Below are 23,333 nucleotides of genomic sequence, written 5' to 3'. Positions count from 1 at the left end.
CTTTATTTTATCTGCTGCCGATATTAATAGAAGAATGAATATGAAAATACTACTAAATATCTGCCTTCGGATTGTTCTGTTGCTTTCGTTTGAGCAAATGCTGAAAGGTAAGTAGAAACAGATCTTCTAATAGGGCAGTCATTTTAGGGTTGTTATATAATGATACTGCATGTACTTTTAAATATCCAGTAAACGGCTAAAGTGTCTGCATACAGGGACTGACAGCTTCTCTGCATTTCAATTATGTTGCAGTTAAACTTTTGTATTTTCTGCTTTAGATGTGGCTGCAGGCAGAAGTCCAACTTCTCTTGAAACTGACTCCTCAGTTGCTGATGCAAACCTGATGTTTGAGGTACTCTTTCATTTTAGAGTTAACAGACGTGACGCAGGTCAATCAAATATCTTGCAAAGTTTTACTTGCACGGTAAGTGATGCATACATATTTTTTCTGTGCAGTTCTTGCTGGGTGGGTTGGAGCTCGACAGTGACAACAACATCGTCATGCTCGATAAGGAGATGGCATCAATGAGGCAGGGGCGGGCTTTTCTGTCCCAGATCAATGACAACTTTCCCAAAAGTCTGAGCTCCATGGTGCAGATGGTGACCATACTGAGTGGTGAGAGGAGGGAGAAGCCGCTGACGCAGGATCAGTTTGACAATCTTGTCCTGAGCATGGTGTACTCCGCCCAGCAGGCCAAGCATCAGGAAGGAAACCTGGAGCAGGAGGCCTGGGGCGTGGTGCTCCTCCAGTTGGCAAATGTCACCGTGCATGAACTACGTGGAGGTTATCTCTTCAATTATGCGTGATACATACACTTCCACTGTGTATGAGATAACGGTGTGTGCAATGAATTCCCTGCCTTAAATCTTTCTCTAATGTGTATTCATAATCAACTCAAGCATGTATGAAACATAACCATTTTTATTATAGCACAGTATAAAAACATACAAAGAGCTCAAGTTTGAAACTGCTTTTAAAAGAACATCAGAAACACTTTTTAAACATTCAATCCCTGAAGTTAGAAACACAATGAGCAGTAAACAAAGAAATATATACATTTTTATGATCCATGAGACTATAGAGTTCAACGGTTCTCAACCAGGGGTCCCTGAGGGAGTTCCAGGGGGGCTCCAGAAAGATGGGGAATGGTTTAGAAGTGTAGATATGAGTCCAATGTGAGTAAGAGTCATTAAAGTGACTATTCTCACAGGGTTCACTTTCTCCAAAGATATCTCCTCAGATAGTGACAACTATATAATTCTGCTCGGAATCAAATCTAACAACCAAAATCTATTCAGAGGAAGGTTCATATCAAATTGGGGTCACTGATACAATTTACTTCTTCCGCATTTCTGCTTGTTTTTGTTTAGTACAAGCAGTCTTGGTCTTGGTTTTGGTCTCTGATTCTTCCAAAGAAGCCAGTTTCTTCTTGAGCTTTGCATCCAAAGCAGGACCTCTCCTGTCCCTGCTGGAGCGCTGCTGCTGCCGACTCCTCCGCTGGCCTCTTAAACTCTCCACTGAGGTCGAGGTTTCCGCCTGCTCTTCATGCCGATCGCTGATCAATGACTCATTTCTATCCCAAACCAGCACCGTTACACCTAGAAGTGAACATTAACACTTAGGGCCCGCTGTAATATTACAGGCACCCGTATCACTCTGCGCACAAAATGTGCTTTTCAAAATCAGGCTTTAAGAAATATTATATATTAGAATGATTTTAAACTTTCATCGAAATACATCAGTCCTAATCATGAATATCAAATATTCATACATTTTCAGAATTTTCACCCTTTCAATGCCAGGTTTTTGTAATGATGCCACTATGTTTTTTGATGAAAATAAGAAAAAAACACAAATAATAGATTATTTTCAATAGACTACATGCAAAGTAGTTTTTCTTTTGATTATCACAGACTGGGATATGTCAATTATTTGTAGTAACATTGATTGTGACAGCGCACCTAGTGGAAATAGCATGTATTTTCTCCATATGCCAAATATGGAGAAAACGGTACAATGTTGTCATCAGGTGGAAAATAGTAAAAATGACAAATTACAAGGCAAAAGCCCAGAATGACACCCAGAAATAAAAAATGCATGTTTTTATGCTTTGATGGCTGTGGGATCAATAAATTCAAGTATCCACTGCAGTACCACCACACTACAAAGCAGCTTCTTTCACCAAGCTGTGAGACTCATAAACTCCTCCTTAGACACCAAAAGATGTAGCAGAATTAAGGACAAATTTTAATTTCATCTTAACAAGTTTAAAAACATAGTTTAAAAAATGACTTATAAATCTACCTTGTACCTTGTAAATCCTACACATCGGACCTTTTAATGATAATAATTAATAATGCGCTTTTGAAAAACTCACCCATTCCAGATGCAATCACATCACCCAATGGACTGAATTTGTTGACCTGTAAATAAATATTTCTCTGTGTTAATAACCACAGTTTTCATGTCTTCTTATGGTTTTCCCTTTAAAAAAACCAAACTCACAGATTTGATCCCTGAAACAGTGGGATCTTGCAGCTGAAACACGAGCTCTGCCGTGTTGGAATCAAAGATGTCGATGGTCCTCTGATCTCCGGGGCAAACTCGGTCGTCAGGGTAGCGTCCTGCCACGATGAGGTCATAGATAGGGTGCCATGTGGCCTGCAGAGAAATAACATGAGTATTCTTTTATCAAAAACCAGGCTTGACTCTTGTATTTTGTTATACCATCCCGACATTTCACCGGGGTATACGTTATATGACGTTGTTGTGTTAAACAAAATAAAAGCTGAGCTACTGGTGATAAAGGTAATTGCAGCATGTATGTCAATGTCTACCCTACAATGTTGTGTTTCTATGCAATTAGCCTACTCAGACAAGTCTTGCAGGGTCTAAATACTTATGGTCCAATAAGTAATTTGCTAGGCGACCCAACTACACTTGTTGCCACAGCGGATACATTCACATCAGTGGGCTGAATGAAGATGACGTGCTTTATAAAATCATTCAGCTAATAAACTGCTTTTGTAGTTAGGAAAAGTTAATTGAAGACAAAGTTATAAGTGGCAATACTTCCAAACAGGGGCAGAGGCATGTTTATTTTTTTACTAGTCCTGTGACGTTATCCCCACCACTCACGGTTGCCTTTGCTCTTTCTCAGCTCTGCTGCTTGTTCCACCAGTAGAGACTGTCTCTGGTGGTGTAAGCTGTGTGCTGCATCACTGTTAAACAGCATCTCTGCATCAGTTTAATGGAAAGACAAGCATCTGTATTTTTGACGATACTGAAATCCCTCACTTGGGATTTCTAAATAATAGGGCTGCCCCCTAAAAGTCTGAGATTTAATTCATCAGTCTACTGAGAATGCTTCAAGTCGAGCAAGTTTTTTTTATGCTAGTCAGTGTGCTTTGCTGTGTGGTTCTAGGGAGATTTGGGTCCTCAGATTTTGCTGTGAAGTGAGTGCTCTTGGCTTTCACGCTACTCTCTGGTGGAGGCTGTAGCGGACGCAGTGCCACTGCACTGAGGGGGAGAGACTCAGCACTGTAAGGCTTCAAGATAAGAAGTGATGAATTTACAGCTCACAGCAGCCTAATGTGATAAAGTCTCTGGCTTTTGTTTGATATCCTGTCTCAGCAAAACTTGTTGCGCATTTGCGATATGTCATTAGCACCGTTAGCTTGTTTATTATATTACATGAGTCACACTGAACATCCCGTTGAACATTATATGGAAAAATAAAACAAATCATTGAATAATTCGATTTAATGGCAAAATCTGATTTGACTAACATAATTCAGAGTCGGGTACAGCTCTTCCCTATGGCATTTCTCTGCAACCTAGGACATAATTATTTACCGTAGAAATGACCTGAATATCAATGTTAATTCCTCAGCAGGTACTTTTTCCCTAATTGATCCTGACAGCATGGCCCCATATGTATTTCACTGGTGTCCTAAAGCAATGCTGTCTTTTAAACTTTAACTGAATGTCAATAAGATTAAATGTATTTCAGTCATAAAATCTTAAATTTATTGGCAGAAAGCAGCTCCCCTCCTCTGTGTGACTGTGTCTAACGTTAAGTGTTTTGTTCTGCATTTTTGCATATTTAACAGGATTGCCAACTCTCACACTCCTGGTGTGTGACACGCGCTTTCATCGTCAGTCTCGTGCTCTCATGACAGCAAAGCAAATATCACGCCAAAACACTGCGACAGCAGAAGTGTTGAACATTCATGTAATGCAATGAGTGACTTTGACTGTAGAATACAGCCTATTATTTCACAACCGAGCAGCATTTCATTATTGCAGATCAAACAGCTGATGGTCTGACAGCAGCGCAGTGAGACAGACAGACAAACAGAACGGAGCTTCTCCTCATAGCACCAAAGTGTCTGAATGAACAAACAGCCAAATATTCAGAGGTGGTAAGTGATTTCTTTAGACTTCTACAGACTACTTTGTTGTAGTTTCAGCTTTAGTCAGATTTTGGATTATTTAGAAACACTAGCGCATCGCTTCATGTCTCATCAAGCCGCTCTCACTGAGCTCTCGTTATTACTACCACGGACAGATGCAGTGATTTGGGGGCCTGTGGCCACAAGCACATTGCCTTATTTTCAACCTTTCTCTTGATTTAATATAAAATACCCCTGAGATATGTCTTCAGTTTACTCAATGATAGTAAAGAAGTCCCTGAAAAAGTGATAAAAGAAAATAAAAGTGATGTGTCTAATTGTGGCTTGCAGTCAATATAACAATAATCCACAGTGCAAAAAAGGCTGGAAACTCATGACTTTGTCATAAGTAATAATGTTTTTCATGTTGTTCGTGCATGTGCATCCATCATTTGTGTTATACCAAATCTGTTAGTTATGTTTTTGAAGTTACAATCCCTCAGGTTAAGTAACAGTAGGATAAATACACATGTGGAGAAGGAACAAACCTTGATGGGTGTGAGATGCTGAAACTGTCTGTGTGGATGTTGGATGATATGTTGAGGCTTCGACCAATCAGAGGATGAATAAACGCGGATCTGGTCGTACTGATCTGTAGTAAGCAACTTGGAGCAGTCCAGTGGGTTGAAATGGGCTGCAAGGAGACAACAGTAAGAGCTTTACCAGAATGTCCTGGATTTTCTTTACAACCTGTCGTGATACCAGCTGCACACATAGAAATCATAACCGTGAACTTCTTTAAGGTTCTTGTCTCTCTTTTAACAAATAAATTAAGAAAACTGGACTAAATGAATTAACTAAACAAAATCACTTGCATCTTAAACCAACATGGACATTTATAACTATAACTACACAGTTACATTTATTCAGTGCTGTGCATGAACACCCTAAAAAAGCGTGTTCATCAAACTTGTGCACATTTTTGGTGAATGGTGAGCTGAACCATCAGTTAGCAACTTAAATGTGAGCATTGTTTTGACTGTTGATGATGCATCAAACCAGTTTTGGGAAATATTTGTGGATGAATGATATTAAGATTTTATAAAACTTTTTAAACTGTAGACATGATCATAAACTAGTTCACTGTTTGGGACTTGTGAACTTAATTCAAAATTCAAATTGTGAACTATTAACTAGTTAATTTTAATCTGTGTGAACTGAACCTTTTTAATTTTGAACATGCACAACGCACTGTATTTATCTGTTCCATATAAAATTACAATCTCAAAGATATCCGTTTCACTCTCTTTGGTGGTACTGATGGAAATAAGCAGTGGGCTTTCTTTGTTTGTTCTGCCAATTTAACCATTTACTCCCAACGCTAGCAAAGACTGGAAAAAAACAGTACGGCAGAGCATCACCGCTTGGTGATGAAAAACACATCATCAACTGTGCGTCGGTTTGAATCGCCACATACATTGGCCGTAGGCTAAATCACAACTGTGTTACCTCGTTTAATGATAGTAACTTAACAGACATTTGCATTAAAATGTGAGATTATTACTTTAATGAGATACATGAGTGGTAGACTGGCAGAGGTCCCTTCAAATGTCAGGACAAGTTACGCCTAATTTATCATTTACTTTCATATCCTTTATGTTGCACAAATGTTGCAATTTGTATTTGTATTAGTATTTGTAGCAAAAACAGAAAGCCCAAACTGAGGAGTTTTGTTACCTGAGTTGACTGCTTTCTCGTGAGGCATCTCGTGGAGGAAGCTCTTCTTGTCTTTGATGTTTCTCAGGTCCCAAAGTTTTACCGTGTGGTCGACTGAGGCTGTCGCCAACAACCAATCACAACGGGGGTTGAACTCTGCATGTGTCACTTTGGCTTTGTGCAACTTGTCACTGAAAATCTGCAACATCAAAACAGAACAAAAGGCATTAATTTGAAAACATACCTTTTCATTGCAAACTGACCTCTTACGTGGCAAGAGGACAACATGAACTCTTAATCATTTAAATGCACAGAATCAGGTAAATGATCTACTTCAATGTGGAGGTGACACGTACCTTTTGGCCATCCAAACCCAGGAGTACAAGCTGTCCGACATTGTCTCCTGTCACAAGCATCTGTCGACTCACAGACACATCGAGACAGCAGTACCAGAAACTGGAAGAGACAGAGCACAAAATGAGTTTAGTGGATATAACTGATTAGAAACAGGGATTAAGCTAAAGATTTCATAGTGCAAAAATAAATGTATGATCCAACAGAGAAAATCTATCAAATGAATGATTAATACTTTGAAATATTTGATAGGATGTGAGTTAAATTAATATTTTTAAAAGACGAAAATTCATGAATGTAATATTCCTTATCATTGCTGTCCAATGAAAATTTAGCGATTTTAAACTTTTCACAGAAAAAGGAAGGCTATTTCTATATTTGCAATAAAAAATGAAAAGACACCTATGAAAACACATTGAATTATCTACAAAAGGCATTGTTACATTGTTATAGCTTTCTAAATTCATGAAAATCTTAAAAGTTGCTTATATAAACATGATTAACCCTCTTTGGTCCGAATTATGATGCCAATTGGTTAAAAAAATGTACGAAATCATTTTTGCCACAAAATAGACTAAGTAAACATAAGTAAAAGAAATTTTCAAAAAACATATTTTTTGGGGTACACTCTTGGGTACGTCACCTTAAAGCAACAATGTACCATAATTGATGGAGCTGAACTTTGCAGGAAAGGCCCTGAAAAAAGGACTTTGCATGGCCTCCAGAAAGTCATAATGCAATATAAACAGTGCTTTTGGTTCCCTTAGGGTTCTTGCTCTTTTAAAAAAAATATTGCATAATAATTGAGAATTTACTGGGTGAGTGTAAACAGCCAAAAACGGTTACGATACCTAGAAGCATCATTGTACCATTAGAGGGTTAAGCACAACATAATCACACCATTTTTTTTTTGAGCATCAGTCTACTGCCAGATTTCTCACCAAACATTGTGGTGATCGTGGCCACAGTCTTGAGTTGTGGACAGAACAGTGGGTGTGCGGCCCTCAAAGCTCTGCATGGTCAATGTGCCCTCACCGGAAGCCACATAGACTTTGGAAAGATCCGTCGGGCAAAACTTCATCCCTCCGATAAAGTCTCCTGCTCCGCTCTGTGCACAGAAACACAAATGCAGGCCTGTCACAGGGCAGTGATCAGCACCACACTAATGTTTACCAGAAACCAATAAGGGCCCCCTCTGATAAGAAGACTGATGCTCAAACCTAAAATCTACAACCCTTTTTCATTGTAGCTTTCAGAGAAAGGGGACACAGTGTCTCTTACTTTAGTGCGTCTGTGTTGGTAAACACCGTTAGAGTCCTCCCATTAAAATCTCGAAGTGATGTCATACCACACATAGACGAGGTGAACAGCTGAGTGGGATTTAACTGGTTAAACTTCATGTCTGTAACTGAGTCTCCAGCCCCCATCTAAGCAGAGAACCAGTGACAGTGTGACGTCAGGTAAATCTGAAAGGAATCACTGCCTCAAAATGCACTTATTCTTGGCCTCAAATTGTTGCATTAATGATCCCAGTTGATGATTGAAAAACAAAAAAAAAAATCATTAAAATGAGAGACTTTCTCATAATAATAACATATCAAAATAATGACATACTTTTCTAATTTAATTTAAAGCAATGAAAAATTAAATGTATACATATTTTTTTTTTTTTAAATGTTGTTCATTATTTTGAGATACTAGGTCATTATTTTGATTAAGTTTCTCATTATTTTAAAATTCTAACTCATTTTGACAAGTTTTTCATTATTTTGAGAAAAGTTAGTCTTATTTTTAGAAATTATTTTGAGATAAGTCATTCTGAGAAAGTTCGTCCATATTTTGAATTAGTCAATATTTTTAGAAAGCTTCCCATTATTTTCAGACAGTTTCTCATCATTTTGAGACACCAAGTCATAATTTTGGGATATGCAAATCATTTTGAGATCTTTATTCATTATTATTCAGAAATACAAGTCAATATTTTAAGATATTTATTAATTATTTTGAGAATGTTTCTCATTATGAGGTACCAAGTCATTTTTTGAGATATGCAAGTCAATAATTTGTCGACGTTTCTCAATATTTTGAGACACAAAGTCATTATTTTGAGAGAATTTCTCTTTTTTTAAGATATGAAAGTTGTTATTTTGAGATATTTACTCATTATTTTGAGAACATTTGTCATTATTTTGAAATACTGATAAATCATTTTAAGAATCTCTTTAAATAATGACAGGATCTTTGTGTTGTCATAATGGCAGAAATAGGCTTCCATATATAGCACCATCCAAAAGCAGCAAATAAAAAAATATACATCATTTGTTGAATGCTTTGGACTTAAGGTCAGTGAAATATCTGGAATAACAAACCACATCGTAGTGCAGGAACTCACCCCTTGGAGAAAGGTTTTATTTGCAGGTGCCTCATAGTTCCACAGAAATATATCACCACCCTTGGAGCCCACAGCCATAGTAGTGGGATGACTGGGATGCCACTCCAGACAGGTGATTCTGCGGTCAAAGGGGCTGGTAGCAGAGTGGAAATGATAGGATGACAACGAGCGGACAAAAGGTTCCTGAAGACACTGTGGAATATAAATACAATATATATAAAAAAAGACGCACACATACCATGAACACATGCACAGCAGGCTGCACAGTCAGTAGACTGTAATGCATGTGAAGAACTCCACTACATTCACTGACATCTGTGGTAATATAGTGTTTTTGTATTTGGTCCCTGTGTGCAACCTAGCAGTCTCACCTGTCTCATCTGTGAGTGAAGACTTTGTCCCAGAGTACTCTTGTAGATATAGTGAAGGACACTCCCATACTTCTCTCTCTTCTGAACTCCTGTAGACTTGAAGGGAGCCCCTGCAAAAAGCATAAACCAAATCTTAACAAGAACGTTTCACGTACAATGTGTTGAGGCTGTCCTGTCAGGGCTGCACACCTTGTTTGGATGTTTCTCCATCCTTTTTGTCTCGCAGTTTTTTGGAGAGAGTTGGTCCAGAGTTCTTCTCCCCGGCTCTTTTCCTCATTCTACTCTTTGATTCCGATGCAGCTGCTGACTTCGTCGACTTCGCTTTCATTTCTCAGCCTAAAAGAAAACAGTAATAACACGCCTCTTATTGTACAAAATCACACAGATATAACTCGACATTTATTTACCTAGCTCCCACAGCAAGGCCAAAACAAACTGCTCACCTGAGATGTTAGACGTTTCATGCAGCAGACTGGGAACTCCAATGTTTGCATAACGCAGCACTACACGTGAGGGCTAATGGCTGCGCGTCAGTGTTTTGTAACTTATCTGTGTTTACAGCTGGTGGCCGGTAGGTGTCACTGTTAATTTACAAGCGACCCTGATGGACGCCATGTTTGGTGTTCAAATAGGACGTCTATCTGAATGCAGCCCTGAGCCAAGCCACAGCCGCTACAAACCACGCCTCCTACAAACCACGCCCACATGGGCAGAGCAGACTGCAGTCAGACCTTCTCCGACAAGCTGGCAAACTGATGTTAAATCAGCTTGGGGAATGTATGCATCATCATCATCATCATCATAATAATAATAAGAAAATAATAATAATAATAATAAAAACAATAATAATACCAATAATAATAATAACAATAATAATACCATAATAATAATAACAACAATAATATCAAAAGAAATAAACGAAATATTTTGAAAAATAAATAAGGGGATTGTAATAATGCATTCATAGTGATATACGTTTCTATTAATTATGAAAAGATACAATAATAATAATGATGATGACATAAATCCCTCTACTACAACAAAATTATTAATGCATACTGTCTCTCATTATACAGAGCACAAAAAATACTCTCATTGTTAAAATTCCACTTCTCCTTGCTGCAGTTGCCTTTTGTTTGCATGGTCTCTGGGCTGTTTTGTTCGTCAGTTTCATAGAAATATTTCTACGGTCGGTCAGTTCAGTGGTATTTATTTATCTGATAACTGTTACATACGTCACATTGCTGATGTTCCATATAAGGCTCGAGCTGAAAGCGGAAACACGTGCTTGCCTGTTGGGAAATCTGATTGGCTGCTGCCGGCTAGTTTTGAAAAAGTCCTCTGGTTACAGCAGGCGGAGGGAAAGTTCAAAATTGCAGTAACAGGGACGGTAAGGAAAAAACCCAGGTACAACCACAAGCAGCAGCGAGTTACAATGAACAGACAACCGTAAGTAGAGTGTAATATTTACTTCTAAATAACTGCGTTTCAAGTACATTACCTAAAAGAATTATGCTATCGCTAAGTTATGTTTATTGCGGTCTTGTCGACGGAATCCGAGCAACGAGAGATCAGCTAGCTCAGCCATAACGTTAGCCGGGAGCTAACAAAACGTCTGGCTAGTGGCTTTGTTAACGCACCATCGCTCACTGTAAGGGTAACGCTCACAATGTACCGTGCTAATAAATGTGATCGCTTTTCAGGAAGGGTAAAACCCCCCGCAGACCCCCTAAAAAGCCCTCCAGCAACCAGAAAGACCCGGTCGGGGTGAGTGTCATTGAAGTTTGTTCAAGAATCAACAACACAAATTGTAGCGTTCAATTACTTTTGGGATATGATTTGTGAATATCTGGCAAGCTGTAGTTATAAGGTTAAGATTCAAACAGTGTTTTCTTAAAGGTACAGTGAACTAAGAGTAGTAAAAGTACTTGCTTTCAGGTGTACTGCCGTGTACGACCTCTGGGTACGGAGGACGAGGAGTGCTGCATCGAGGTGATCAGCAGCACCACCATCCAGCTGCACGCCCCTGAAGGCTTCAAAACAAACCGTAATGGAGAGTACAAAGAGGTAACAGATCTAGGAAACCACGAGTATTTCCCCACCTTTGTTCTACTAATTAAGGGCAATAGCATAATAAACAAATAGACAATGATCATATACAATAACTGTCTAATGTATTGATACAGGAGGTGATAGTCTGCATTTCTTTCTTTTAAAATTCTAAAGTAATTCCACAACAAGACCAAAATCAATAATAATTTCTTCCTCTTAACAAGTATTGCCTGAAATTAGCACCAATGGCTACTAGATTTGCTTCATTTACCAGCCAAAAAACAATTAGTATACAGAGTGGCTGGTGTATTCTAAAATCTACCAGCCACAGTTGCAGGTGGACAAAAAAGTAAATTTACTACCCTCTTATCTAGTTAAATATGTGTGTATTGCACTCATTTCCAGAACAGAATCTGAAATATAAAACACCTAAATGTGTATTTTGGAACAATACTATTGATACCATGGTCAAATAAATTGTAGGCATATATTTTTTTTAATTTAAAGATAAATATAACAACCATATAACATGGCAATTAAGACTTTTCTTTTATTGTTTATTAGCAAAGAACAGCACTATTACTACAGTAAACATTAACAAAAAAGAGCGCAAGAAAGCACAGCTGGCACTGGTGTGCTGGTACTGCCGATGAATACTGAAACTATTTCAGATATTCAGAATCTATATGTATTGTTGTTCAAAATGTGTTTAAAAACACATCAGTGGCACTGGCACATGAGAAATGTTCAGTAATTTTGATCAACATGGGGAATGATCCTTATTTTTTGTCATAGTTGACAAATGCACTGTCTGCTCTTGAGTAAACAGTTTTTTTCAAAACTAAAACACACACCTGATTCTGGAAATTACTTTTGTATCCACCCATCCATTTTGTTTGCCTACTTTAGTAGGAAACAATGGGTTTGGCTTCTGAGTTCCACAGAAAGACAAGGAAAGTAATAAAATATTGAGACAAAATAGCACATTATTGGTTTTAGTGTTTTTATGGGATCTGGTGACAATAAGGAAAATAAGATGGAGCCAAGTGTATTCTTCTAATGTAATACATTTCCCTTCTAATATTCCTTTTTTCTTTTGCTTCTCAGACACAGTATTCCTTCAAAAAAGTCTTTGGAGTGTCAGTATCTCAGATCGAGCTGTTTGAACATGTGGCCAAGCCTCTTGTCGATGACCTCATTCACGGCAAAAACGGTAAGAGTGTTGGCAAGCCAGCTGCCTATATAGCAAAAAGTATCAGTAATTCTGCTGTATTTTCTTTGACTGAATTTCCCTTTGTTGTTGCAGGTCTGCTCTTTACGTATGGGGTCACAGGAAGTGGAAAGACGTTCACCATGACCGGCTCTCCGGGCCAGGGTGGACTTCTGCCCCGCTCACTTGACATGATCTTCAACAGTATCGGACCCTACCAAGCTAAACGATACGTAAGAGCATAAACATTTAAATATAGTGTTGATCTGCTGTTGTACCCCCATAATTTAATAAGACTTTGTAAAGTCTGTACATTTATTTATCTAATTTAATGCCTTTTTTTCAGGTTTTCAAGACTGATGATAAAAATGGCTTGGAGGTCCAGAATGAAGTCGATGCTTTGTTGGAGCGCCAAAGGCGGGAAAACAACTTGTCTGTTCCTAAAACACCAGCATCCAGGTGAGTCTGAGTCCGGTTAAACATCAGCTTCCTGCTACAGTTACCTGATATTTAACATGCAAGACACCACTTTGATTTCAGACAAAAGCTTGATCCTGAAATTGCTGACATGATTAAGTCAGAAGAGGCTTACAAAGCTGACGGTGTGGATGAGGACAGCTGCTACAGCGTCTTCGTCTCCTACATAGAAATCTACAACAACTACATCTATGACCTCCTGGAGGAAAATCAGGAAGATGCAATCAAACCAAAGTAAGTCCAGGAAATGTAAAGTGAAAGGAACACAATTCAGATAAATTAACGTGCATTTAAAGATTAAAGATAAATAGTGAATCAGTATCATGTTTTAAATGTGAGAGACTTTAAAATGTCTTAAGTGTAGTAGCTTGAAGAAATGAAAATTATATGTCAGAGTAGCTGGAAGACAAAATTATTGTCTGTTCTTTCTACTAGGTGGAATGGTGGAGGCACACCTGTGCGCCAGAACACTGAGTTCATGTATGTGACCAGTGAAAACTCGTACATCATCAGACTAGTAGCCTGATTAAGATCAACTCTCCCTGTGACACACAAATCTGCAGTCTAGATTGTAAATAGAACCTCATCAACGCTGGAGACATTTTCAAACTTGTTCTTATAATATAAATTCAATCTGGTTGTCACAATGAAAATGTGACCCAGATGTCAGGGCTGGATTACAAGACACACATCAAAGCAATTATACATTTTTAAAATTTAAATTTTTTAATCCAACGAATGAAACCCTTAAGTGATGGGACAGAATTTCTAACATGAGCCCACTTGATATTCTGAGAAATTTGAACATGTTTATGGCAAAAAGCTGGATGCATCTGAAAAGATAAAACAATTAGTAAATTCACAAAAATGGGAAACAATTTACTTAATGTTTAATAATAATTCATTTTTTTAAAAAGATTTTTTGTTTCTAAAGTAAAATTACTAAATGTTCTCTAGTTCCAGCATGTTCATTGTGAGCATTTGCTGTTGATTATTGGCCAAACGAATCAGTGAAAATAAATATTAGCCCTACAGCCAGAGTTTGCAAATGTGAAAACACAAGCATTCATACAAAAACTTTGCCTGAATAAAATATAATAATAATAAAATACAGTAAAGCTGGAAAATTATTACAGACCAAATCAAGTGCTGGTGAGACCCAGTGAGAAAGTTGGTAGCACCAGTGCTACCAGTGGAATATTCAGTCTGGAAGCCTGTAAAATCAAATTATCTGATTTAAAGAAGAAGTTAAGAAAATTATTAATCTTCAGCAAACATTCAGTGCAGAATTGTGGTCCTCTTTTTCTACAGATACATTCAGTGCCCATAAAGTATCAAAGTTCATTACTTGGCCCTATCCAAATCTTAACTGACAGAGCCACTGATTGCAGGCTACAGCTGCTAATGTCTCCAGTGTCGATGAGTATTCATGTAGTCCTAAAAATCATTACGTCGCTTCTTCTTGCTTGTAGTCTTTGTTATGGCAAAGCTCCCGAATGTCCTTAAACCTGCTGTCTGTTGCTTTGTATGACGCTCCATGATTGTCACTGATTATTTTCCATGGCTGAAATCAAGCAACATTAATATCCCCCTCCAAATGTTTGACAATTCACATCTGCTGCATGAAAAATGAAATTCCATGTCGTCAGCGATTAACACTTTTGTGTTCTCGATGTAGACCACCTCAGTCTAAAATCCTCAGAGAGGATCAGAATCACAACATGTATGTGGCTGGCTGCATGGAGGTCGAAGTCAAGTCAGCTGAGGAGGCATTTCAAGTATTCTGGAAAGGTAAGTTGAAGGAGTGTCACCTTAAAGGGGAAAAAAAGGAAGAATATTGCAGTGATGATTATAGATGTGACTGAACTGGCATTGCTAGCCTCTGGGTTAGTTCTGGCCAGGAAATGACCTCAGTTAATCTTCTCTCTGAGCAGGTCGCATATGAGTTTAGTGCTTAAAAGTAGTTGATACTGCATGTGAGGATGCTATCAGTCAACAACATGTTAAAAAGTCTCCTGTACCTTGTTGTTCCAGGTCAGAAGAAGAGGAAGGTTGCAAACACCCGTCTGAACAGAGAGTCCAGTCGCTCCCACAGCGTGCTCATTGTTAAACTGGCTCAAGCTCCTCTTGACGCAGATGGAGACAACATTCTCCAGGTCAGCTGAAACTGAAACCAAATGTCTGGTCCCAGATTTATGTTTGGATGAATTATAAGCACCAGTTTTGATACTGAAGTACTTCTGGCTGTTTTGTTAGGATAAAAACCAGGTGACTGTTAGTCAGCTGTGCCTGGTGGACTTGGCAGGAAGCGAGCGCACCGGTAGGACCGGGGCAGAAGGCACCCGAATACGCGAAGCAGGTTAGTAGTTCTAAACACCAAAATTTGATCTATTTGTAGCTGAAGTTCGTGTGTGATAAAACTACATTCTTACCTCTCAGGTAACATTAACCAGTCTCTACTGAATCTGCGGACGTGCATTGAGATACTGCGAGAAAACCAGATGTGTGGCACAAATAGGGTATGAAGCATCACACTAAGCTGAAGACTGATTATATTTGCTGATGAGCCATGTAGGTAATGTAAGTTTTCTTCCACAGATGGTCCCCTACAGAGACTCTAAAGTAACCCATCTGTTCAAGAACTACTTTGACGGAGAGGGAAAAGTCCGAATGGTTGTCTGTGTCAATCCCAAAGCTGATGACTATGAGGAAACCTTGGTAAGTTCATCCTGCATCTTGATTGTGTCCCTAATTTGAATGAACATGCATGTTTCTGTCTGTCTGACACGCTAAAGACCCGCTCTGTTTGTCCAGCTGGTGATGCGGTTTGCAGAGATGACCCAGGAGGTGGAAGTGGCTCGCCCAGTGGACAGGCCCATCTGTGGCTTCACCCCGGGCCGTCGCCATAGGAACCAAGCTTTTAAAGACGAACTCACTCGCAAGCTGGAGGAGCGCGGTGGTCCGACAGAAAGAGGTAAGTTATGAACTGTATGAGCCAAATCTCCTTTAGAAGATAATGCGGTCAATTATGATGTTTTACTGGAGTAACATGTTGGAACAAATGTAAGAAGAGCCTGATTATAGGAGAATCACCTTTTTACATTAAACAAAATAATAAAAATAACACTTGCAAAGTTTGAGAGGGTTCCCTAAATGCTATTTATAAGCCCGGTCACTGCTGGATGAGCAGACGCAAACAGAGGGTAGCTATATGTGGAGCAGAGGAGCACAATTGATTTTTTTTTTTTAGCTTATTACCTTATTACATCACCACTATAGCTTATTATTACAGAAACAGATTTCTTTTAAATATATATTTCAATTTTTTGTTTTCATTTTATTTTATGATTATAAAATATATTTAATATGTGTATTTATTATTTTATGTTATGGTTATTTATATTGTTTTTTGTTGTTGTTTGTCGTTATCATTTTATTTATTTACTTGAAAATTATTTTATTTATTAACAGAGACAGTACAATATCAAAAAGGGTACTCTTGGGTATTGGGTAGCTAAACAGGTATCAGTTCAAATGTGAATGATACCTGGTCATCCCTCAAACAGTTGCATATTAGACATAAAATGTATTGTTAAAGGATAAAAGAAAACACTGTGAAAGCATTAATTTTAAATTAAGTTATTCAAATGGAGAACAGCAAACATGTTAAACCAAAGCCCACTGACATTTCTAATTTTAATTTTACTGTCTTTAAGAGAATCCGCATGAAGCAGTGGATTCCAGTCTTAATCAGTTTTTTTTATAACAAAGCTGAAGAACCGCTCTAGTATTGTGCAATATGCAGTCATACTTAGTACTCATATTAAGCTCATAAATGCACCATCTGCTCAAAATTCATGTCATGCATAATGACATAAGTCCTAAAATTTAAATGCAGCATAATGTCTATCTTTATATTTTAGGCTTTAGGCCGATGCTGCATGTTTCGCTTATGGAAAGAGATTTTACCAGTTGGGTTAATTCTGTCTGTTTCCTCAGACCTGCCCTCTGTTATAAACCACCTGGTGCACAGCCTCCCACCTTTACCCTCCTCTGAGCTGACCGACCCCCACGATGACATCACCCTGCCCAGGCTGATTGAAGCTCTGCAGAACAGGCACAGGATCAGGCAGATGATGATCGATGAATACAACAAAGCAGGTGCCTGCTCACATCAAGGCTCAACCCTCACCTCGTGGCTTTGACAGTTCAGGTTCATTAAAAAAGTAGCATGTCATATCTGAGCTCACATGTTCTCTTTCGTGTTATTTTAGCTAACATGATGAAGTCCATGCTTCAGGAACTGGACAACAACTTCCTTTCCAAAGACAATTTTATTCATGAACAAAATGGCAAAATGTTGGAGATGGACAAAGTCATCCAGAACAACAAGGCAGAGCTTGAACGCTTGGAGAAGAAAACCAAAATGCAAGAACACAAGGTGAGAGACTAAAACATTCAAACCTACTGGAGGTTGCTGATTCGTTTGGTAGATATGTTTCTAAGTGTCTCAAACGTCCTACATGATTCTGTTCCAGATTGACATCCTACAGAAAACTACTAAAATCTATGAGGACGATAAGCGTTCTCTGATGCAAGAACTGGAAACCAGAGAGCAGAGACTGCAGCGGGAGCTGTCTGACAAGAGACGCATGGAGCAGCGCATGCACGGCGTGGTCACAGACACGCAGCACAAGTGGGAGAAAGAATGTGTGAGTTGCTCCTCTTAAAACACAGAGGCTAATGAGTCAGGCAGCCTTCTGTGTACTATAGCTTGTTCAGGTAGCAGTTTGTTTACAGCCTTGGATAATCAGCTTTCAGTGATCATTTCTAAAGTCAGCAGTATTGAACTTTATGCCTCTTGCTGTGCAGGACCGTCGCGTCAACGCAATGCAGCTGGAGATGCAAAACAAGCTCTGGGTAAAAGACGAGAAGCTGAAGCAGCTTAAAGCCATCGTGACAGAGAGCAAGACCACAGGTCGTCCAGATCCCCCACCGCGTCAGACGCAGCCTCAGAGGCCTTCCAGAGAGGAACGCCCCCCTGCAAAGAGATCGGCCTCGCCCTCACCTGTCCCTGTACGTTGTGTTGACAGTACACATCTAGAGCACCTCCAGATTAATTTATCTGTTCCTAAATATTGTTAGATGACACGACAGCGGCACTTAAACAGAATTCCATCCCTACGAATTTAACAGCTTCTGTGCTCTCCCTAACGCTAATACTTTGTTGACTGGACTAACATGACTAATCCCAGTGTGATGGCATTCATATCAGCTTCTGTCCATTAAATTCCTAAATGTTTAATTTCAGAAAATGGTGGAAAATGGGACATATGGTGGCTCAGTGGATAGAGCGGGCGTCCCATGTATAGAGGCTGTGTCCTCACTGCAGCGGCCGTGGGTTCGACTCCGGCCTCGGCCCTGTGCTGCATGTCATCCCCTCTCTCTCCCCCTTTCACACTTGTGCTGCTCTATTAATTAAAGGCAAAAAAAGCCCAAAAACATCTATAAAAAAAAAGAAAGAAAATGGTGAAAAATGTATATTGCAACTTCTCAGGAATGTCTTATCCCAAAGATGGCAACAATTCTGGTTATTTATCAGGTCCAAAATGTCAATTAGCTAATCAGTTTCAGATTTACATTGCAAGATATATTCATGGGTGTGATTATTTTCTAACTACATTCAAACACTGCACAACTAAATATTATCACTATAATCATTTGACAGACAGTAAAAAATACCCAACACAATTTCCGTCAGCTCATATTGATATCATAATCATTTTGCGTTAATAACAATCCAAAACCTCAAAGAACTTTAATATATATATATAATATATGACAATGAAAAGCAACTATTTTTACCATTTGATAAGCTGGAACCATCACAACCAAAACTATAAATACCAGTATAACTTCAGATTTAAATTACAAAAGTCAACTGACTAATTGTTGCAGCTCTCAAAACCAACGCCACTCTTTCAGTCTAAAAAAAGCAACATGGCCCTAAAAACAGTTGCATTTGTAATTGATTACATTTGACTGCTCCGGTGTCTGCTGCTCCATTCCACCAGCTACTGCAACATTTAATCACTATGTGATTTCTTTGTGCCAGCTGTATCTAACCGTGCATGAATGTAATTGTGCTCTCCACTTTTGCTCTCTAGTGCCCTGTTGATTCTCTGCATGTCAGGCCAGGGCCAATCAGTGCCACTAGAGTTGAGGAAGTTGAGATGAACCCTAGGCCCGCCTGCCCCGTCCCCAGCACCAGCAGTTCTTTGTCTGTGTCTAACTGGATCTCTGCATGGGAGCAGCGGGCGGCTCAGGACAGCAGGCAGGGTTATCGGTCCCCTAAAACACCTACAACAACCCAGTCTCCTGCAAGCCCCTCAGTCAGCCGGGCCACGAGGAGAGATCTGTGTTTGGCTAGAGAGGAAGAGGAAGAAGCCAGCTCCCCTCCAGTTGATCTAGACATAATTGAGAGAAGCTACAGGGTCAGTGAATCAGCTACAAGAAGCAGCATGAGGTTCAAGTAAAACTGGCGTATCTGATCAGGCCATGAAGTTCTTTGCAGATTTGTTTTCCCTCAACTGTTTAGGCAGAATATTTCTCACACCCCTAATTTAACCCAGCAATTAACCAGTCTCACAATGAATATCTATATCAGGATCTGATGCATCTTTTGTCTAGTTCTATATATATTTTTTCTTTATCAATTGCTCCCTCGCTCTGTAGACAACGACACCGGTGCGGCCACTGCACCGGCGTTCCCGCTCTGCTGGTGGAGAGAAGTGGGTGGACCACAAACCCTCCTCCAGCATGGACCTGGGGACAGTTCTGCAACCTGTCATCCCCAATGCCATCCAGGTGTCTGCACCCAATGAGAAGGCCCTGTCCAAGTGTGACAGATATGTGTTAACACACCAGGAGGTCGCCTCTGATGGAGAGATACAGACCAAACTCATTAAGGTATGTACGCTGCTACGTGATATTTAACACTTGATTCTGTATTGAATCACAAATTGTTTTGTGTGGTCATGTTAATTGTCTTTCTTTTTGGGAGTTTTTGTTTTAATTAATAAGTAACAAATGAGGTATCCATCATCATATTCAGTCACAATAGAAGCTGAAACATTTGATGCTTTTAGTTTTGATTGAAGGGGAATATTTCAGGCCTGATGTGAAGTCAGAGAACAGATACTGATCCTTTGTAATGGACTGAAGTCAAGCACTTGAAGACCAAGCATTTGAGACCACACGAAATGTTTGATCTGTAAATATCTAAAGAAGTTAAGAGATAGCTGAGAAAAGAGTGTGAATGTGAGTGTCACGCACAATGTAGCTACACAATAGTACCACAGGCTGCACCTGCTAACTCACTATGTTTTATGTGTAAGAAAAAACTAACTTAGATGAACTAATTAAACTGGATAGAAATTTAAAACATCTCCATCATCTACCAGGGTGAGGTGATAAAGACCAGAGGAGGAGGACAGGCTGTCCAGTTCACTGACATTGAGACTCTGAAACAGGAGCTCGCCACAGTCCCCAGGTAACAGCTGACAGACAGCAATGAGCTGCAGATTAGCCAGATGTTATGATGTCTTAACTTTTTTTTTGTCACTCTACATTTGTGTCTGAAGGCGCAAAAGAAAATCTTCAGAGGGTGCACCTGCCAGTGGAGATCATACAGATGGAGCTTGGACTGATGTGGAGACGAGGGTAGGATGATATTATTGATTAGTTTACAATTGACTATCACTGCATGTGTGACTTGGTTTAGGAAGTACACAGATCCTGTCATGAACTTGGCTTTGCATGCGTATAGAAGCCGAAAACACATTCAAGCATGTGTCTTGTTATTTTAGTTCTTTAGAAAATGTTATGATCGCATAAAATCTTAAAAATAAAAAATACTGAGCAAAGGTGTCTATTAAATAATACGTGAAATTTTCAAAGAGCTTCTTATGTCTTGCTAACAATCCAAAGGATACTGATTTTAAAGTTACCAGAAAGGCAGTAGACATGATGTTAACAATTAATCCATTATAAAAATAGTTGCTTAATCATTTTGTGTCAGATGACAAATAGTTTCAACTTTAAATACAAAGCATTCCAATACAAAACCCTCTGACCAGACTCAAAAATGATTGTAGAGTAAATTGATATATCTCTGACACAGAGCTGAACACATGCTTCCTAAGATGTAAGAGGATAGGATACTCAGGTACAGTAGAGATGTACCTCATTTACGAGTAACTCGCTTTGTAAATATATTTTAGCTCTTGTGCACAGTGCTATTAATGTAAAAAAGTTGTACATATCTCCACTGCAGGTAATTTGATTTAGCTCTCCTAACATTGCACAACTACAGCAGGGATAGACAGTCACAAAGACACATCAAAGTGTTTGTCCTTATCATGTTGTTGCTAATGCGTCTTTCAGAATAATGTAAATTTGGGGTCCGTCATCTCTCTTTTGTTGGCAGTGTTCTGTGGCTATGGAGATGAGGGCCGGATCAAACATGGGTCCTGGCTACGAGCATCATGGGATCACCAAGTAAGCTGTCATCTTTTTAGATCACATGTGAGAACAGCATGTACTCTGCGGTACACAAACAGCATTTGATTAACTCTTCTTCTCTTTTTAAAGGCGCAGAAAACCATAACTGCAGCCGACAGCTACTACAGTCATCACTCCCCACTGCCCTCACCTGGCTCTTGTGCAATAGACTAAACTTTTTAATATTTAGCTCTAGTGATATTTAAACATTTTCCACGCCTTTTTATATAAATATATGCAAAAGTGTGTATATATACGAGTCACCAAAGCTGTTTTGTGAAAATATTTTATACGCTGTATTTGAACCAATAGAAAACAAGTGTTATCTGATTCAGTCAAAGATGGTGGCATATATCTACTATAGCGCTGCTGATAAAAAGAGTCTGTTTGCACATTTGTGTGTTAACGGTCACATTTGTTACTTGGCACATGAGGAACCATTGTGAAGTTGCCAAACTGTTCAATTTTTGTCTGTTTCTGTCCCTTGATTGGTAAAATATATTGAGCTTAAAGTAGAGATTGAATAATCCACTTTGTTTTGAAGTTCTTTATAAAAATGTGCTTTTGTCACTGTAAAACTCCTGTCTACTCTGAGGAATAAAATTCCTTTGAAGCACCAGTTTGTTGTGTATATTCACAGAAAATTGAATACAATGCCAATGTGACAGCACAGTGCTTAATGCTCCAAGCAAGTGTCAGGATAATTTCTGAATGGTACAGGGTTTTGCAGGTCCTTCAAGTCTTTTAATGAATTGAATTTATTAATGTATGGCCTTAATTGGCACAAAAATGTCTTAAATCGATAAAAAAAAAAAACATCAAATCTTTTAAATGTCCTAAAGATGAAAGACTCTGTAACAAGAACTGACTCCCAAGGAGTGACTGTGATCACCACATTAATTTGCCATGTGAAAATCTACAATAATGTACATAGAGATGGAAAGTAAGAAGGTAGAAACACACTATATAGTGACAATTATAAACATACCCCAAAATGTTTATGTTAAATAAGTAGGTTTTTATAGGTACTTGCTTTAAGTCTTTGAGGTTAAACTGTATTCTCAAAAAGATACACTTCCAGATCTTGCAGGTCACATTAGTGGATGAACCTGAAGGGACGTTTTTGCATTGCAAAGTGACAAAACAGCATCTGTACATAAATAGGAACTTTCATAATACAACACAGCCTCAAATGCCAATAGGCAAAAACTGCATCAAAGTATACACAGCAATAATCAATGGCTGAAACCAGTATAAAGCAATGCAGGGAATTGAGACAGTGGAATTCCACAAGTAAGAAACACAAATGCCAGGTACACTTTCCAAAAAAAAAAAAAAAAAAGTTTTGGATTACAATAAGCATTTGGGCAAAACTGTCCTTAACTTTAAGTAAATGTGTCAGGTTTTTTCTTCCTCAGTTTTGATTACTGTAGATAAGTCTTGAATTGAATTTTGAGTGGCACTTAAAATGTCTTAAATCTCTTGCCTAGTAGGCATCCTGACACTAGATGGCAGCACAGGACAGCAGAACATTACACATGTTGAACACAAACGTTCAGTTGCACTGCAGGATTACTCGAGAGGCCTGACAGTTATGATAAGGCACCTCTCAAACTGCAAGCACTGTAAAGACATGACAAGAAATGCTAACTTCAGGTCATGAAAAAGAAGCACATATTTTAAGTGAGTGATGCGTCTTTGCAGTCGCATGGGCCAATTTCGGGCTGCTTTAAAACAACAAATTAGCAGTCAGATTAGCAACAGAACAGTTGATGGCCTAACAAGCAGAGACTGCGTGTTTATT

The 23,333-nt window shown here is 38.8% G+C and overlaps 3 protein-coding genes and 1 non-coding gene across 7 annotated transcripts; 3 read left to right on the top strand and 1 right to left on the bottom strand.

The window, feature by feature from the left end:
- The first annotated feature begins 6 nt into the window (after nt 1–6).
- LOC121950323 (protein FAM180A) lies at nt 7–1,218 on the top strand. The gene is made up of 3 exons (XM_042496279.1): nt 7–107; nt 279–352; nt 457–1,218. The coding sequence occupies exons 1-3, from the start codon at nt 35–37 to the stop codon at nt 805–807; spliced, it is 498 nt and encodes a 165-aa protein (XP_042352213.1). The 5' UTR covers nt 7–34; the 3' UTR covers nt 808–1,218.
- ddb2 (damage-specific DNA binding protein 2) lies at nt 969–9,766 on the bottom strand. Of its 2 annotated transcripts, none has more exons than XM_042496277.1 (11): nt 9,672–9,766; nt 9,418–9,564; nt 9,229–9,338; nt 8,858–9,049; nt 7,747–7,892; nt 6,468–6,567; nt 6,133–6,310; nt 4,944–5,089; nt 2,507–2,662; nt 2,379–2,424; nt 969–1,599 (listed from the first exon to the last, which is right to left on the bottom strand). In XM_042496277.1, exons 2-11 carry the CDS (start codon nt 9,554–9,556, stop codon nt 1,337–1,339), a joined length of 1,476 nt encoding a protein of 491 aa, XP_042352211.1. In that variant the 5' UTR covers nt 9,557–9,564; nt 9,672–9,766; the 3' UTR covers nt 969–1,336. The 2 variants fall into 2 exon arrangements, with proteins under 2 accessions (XP_042352211.1, XP_042352210.1); XM_042496276.1 differs by lacking the exon at nt 7,747–7,892 and adding an exon at nt 7,407–7,573.
- A 773-nt stretch (nt 9,767–10,539) lies between these two features.
- On the top strand, nt 10,540–21,725 carry kif23 (kinesin family member 23). Of its 3 annotated transcripts, XM_042496864.1 has the most exons (23): nt 10,540–10,677; nt 10,932–10,995; nt 11,167–11,295; nt 12,388–12,493; nt 12,587–12,723; nt 12,837–12,949; nt 13,031–13,201; nt 13,403–13,447; nt 14,646–14,758; nt 15,002–15,123; nt 15,224–15,326; nt 15,407–15,486; nt 15,566–15,685; nt 15,782–15,941; nt 16,967–17,128; nt 17,242–17,408; nt 17,506–17,679; nt 17,840–18,043; nt 19,703–19,936; nt 20,431–20,519; nt 20,611–20,689; nt 21,456–21,526; nt 21,620–21,725. In XM_042496864.1, exons 1-23 carry the CDS (start codon nt 10,664–10,666, stop codon nt 21,633–21,635), a joined length of 2,673 nt encoding a protein of 890 aa, XP_042352798.1. In that variant the 5' UTR covers nt 10,540–10,663; the 3' UTR covers nt 21,636–21,725. The 3 variants fall into 3 exon arrangements, with proteins under 3 accessions (XP_042352798.1, XP_042352799.1, XP_042352800.1); XM_042496865.1 differs by lacking the exon at nt 13,403–13,447; XM_042496866.1 differs by lacking the exons at nt 19,703–19,936; nt 20,431–20,519; nt 20,611–20,689; nt 21,456–21,526; nt 21,620–21,725 and adding an exon at nt 19,135–19,682.
- LOC121950818 lies at nt 14,805–14,901 on the top strand. Its single transcript, XR_006106348.1, has one exon. It is a non-coding gene; the product is annotated as a Z30 small nucleolar RNA (small nucleolar RNA).
- Nucleotides 21,726–23,333: the final 1,608 nt, after the last annotated feature.

The sequence above is a fragment of the Plectropomus leopardus genome, chromosome 11 (genome assembly GCF_008729295.1).
Source record: "Plectropomus leopardus isolate mb chromosome 11, YSFRI_Pleo_2.0, whole genome shotgun sequence".
In the NCBI taxonomy this organism is placed as follows: Eukaryota; Metazoa; Chordata; class Actinopteri; order Perciformes; family Serranidae; genus Plectropomus; species Plectropomus leopardus.
The sequence above is the reverse complement of the archived record's forward strand: the minus strand, read 5'-3'. Positions and strand labels throughout refer to the sequence as shown.

Excerpts from the sequence above, each read along its gene's own strand:
- ddb2 (XM_042496276.1), bottom strand. The coding sequence starts at position 9,556 with ATGAAAGCGAAGTCGACGAAGTCAGCAGCTGCATCGGAATCAAAGAGT. Across the intron at positions 5,090-6,132 it reads CGAGAAAGCAGTCAACTCAG|CCCATTTCAACCCACTGGAC; the intron begins GTAACAAAACTC and ends GTCTCCTTGCAG. Across the intron at positions 2,663-4,943 it reads AGCATCTCACACCCATCAAG|GCCACATGGCACCCTATCTA; the intron begins GTTTGTTCCTTC and ends ATTTCTCTGCAG.
- LOC121950323 (XM_042496279.1), top strand. The coding sequence starts at position 35 with ATGAATATGAAAATACTACTAAATATCTGCCTTCGGATTGTTCTGTTG. Across the intron at positions 108-278 it reads GTTTGAGCAAATGCTGAAAG|ATGTGGCTGCAGGCAGAAGT; the intron begins GTAAGTAGAAAC and ends TTTCTGCTTTAG. Across the intron at positions 353-456 it reads ATGCAAACCTGATGTTTGAG|TTCTTGCTGGGTGGGTTGGA; the intron begins GTACTCTTTCAT and ends TTTTCTGTGCAG.
- kif23 (XM_042496864.1), top strand. Across the intron at positions 11,296-12,387 it reads GTAATGGAGAGTACAAAGAG|ACACAGTATTCCTTCAAAAA; the intron begins GTAACAGATCTA and ends TTTGCTTCTCAG. Across the intron at positions 20,690-21,455 it reads GGACTGATGTGGAGACGAGG|TGTTCTGTGGCTATGGAGAT; the intron begins GTAGGATGATAT and ends TTTTGTTGGCAG.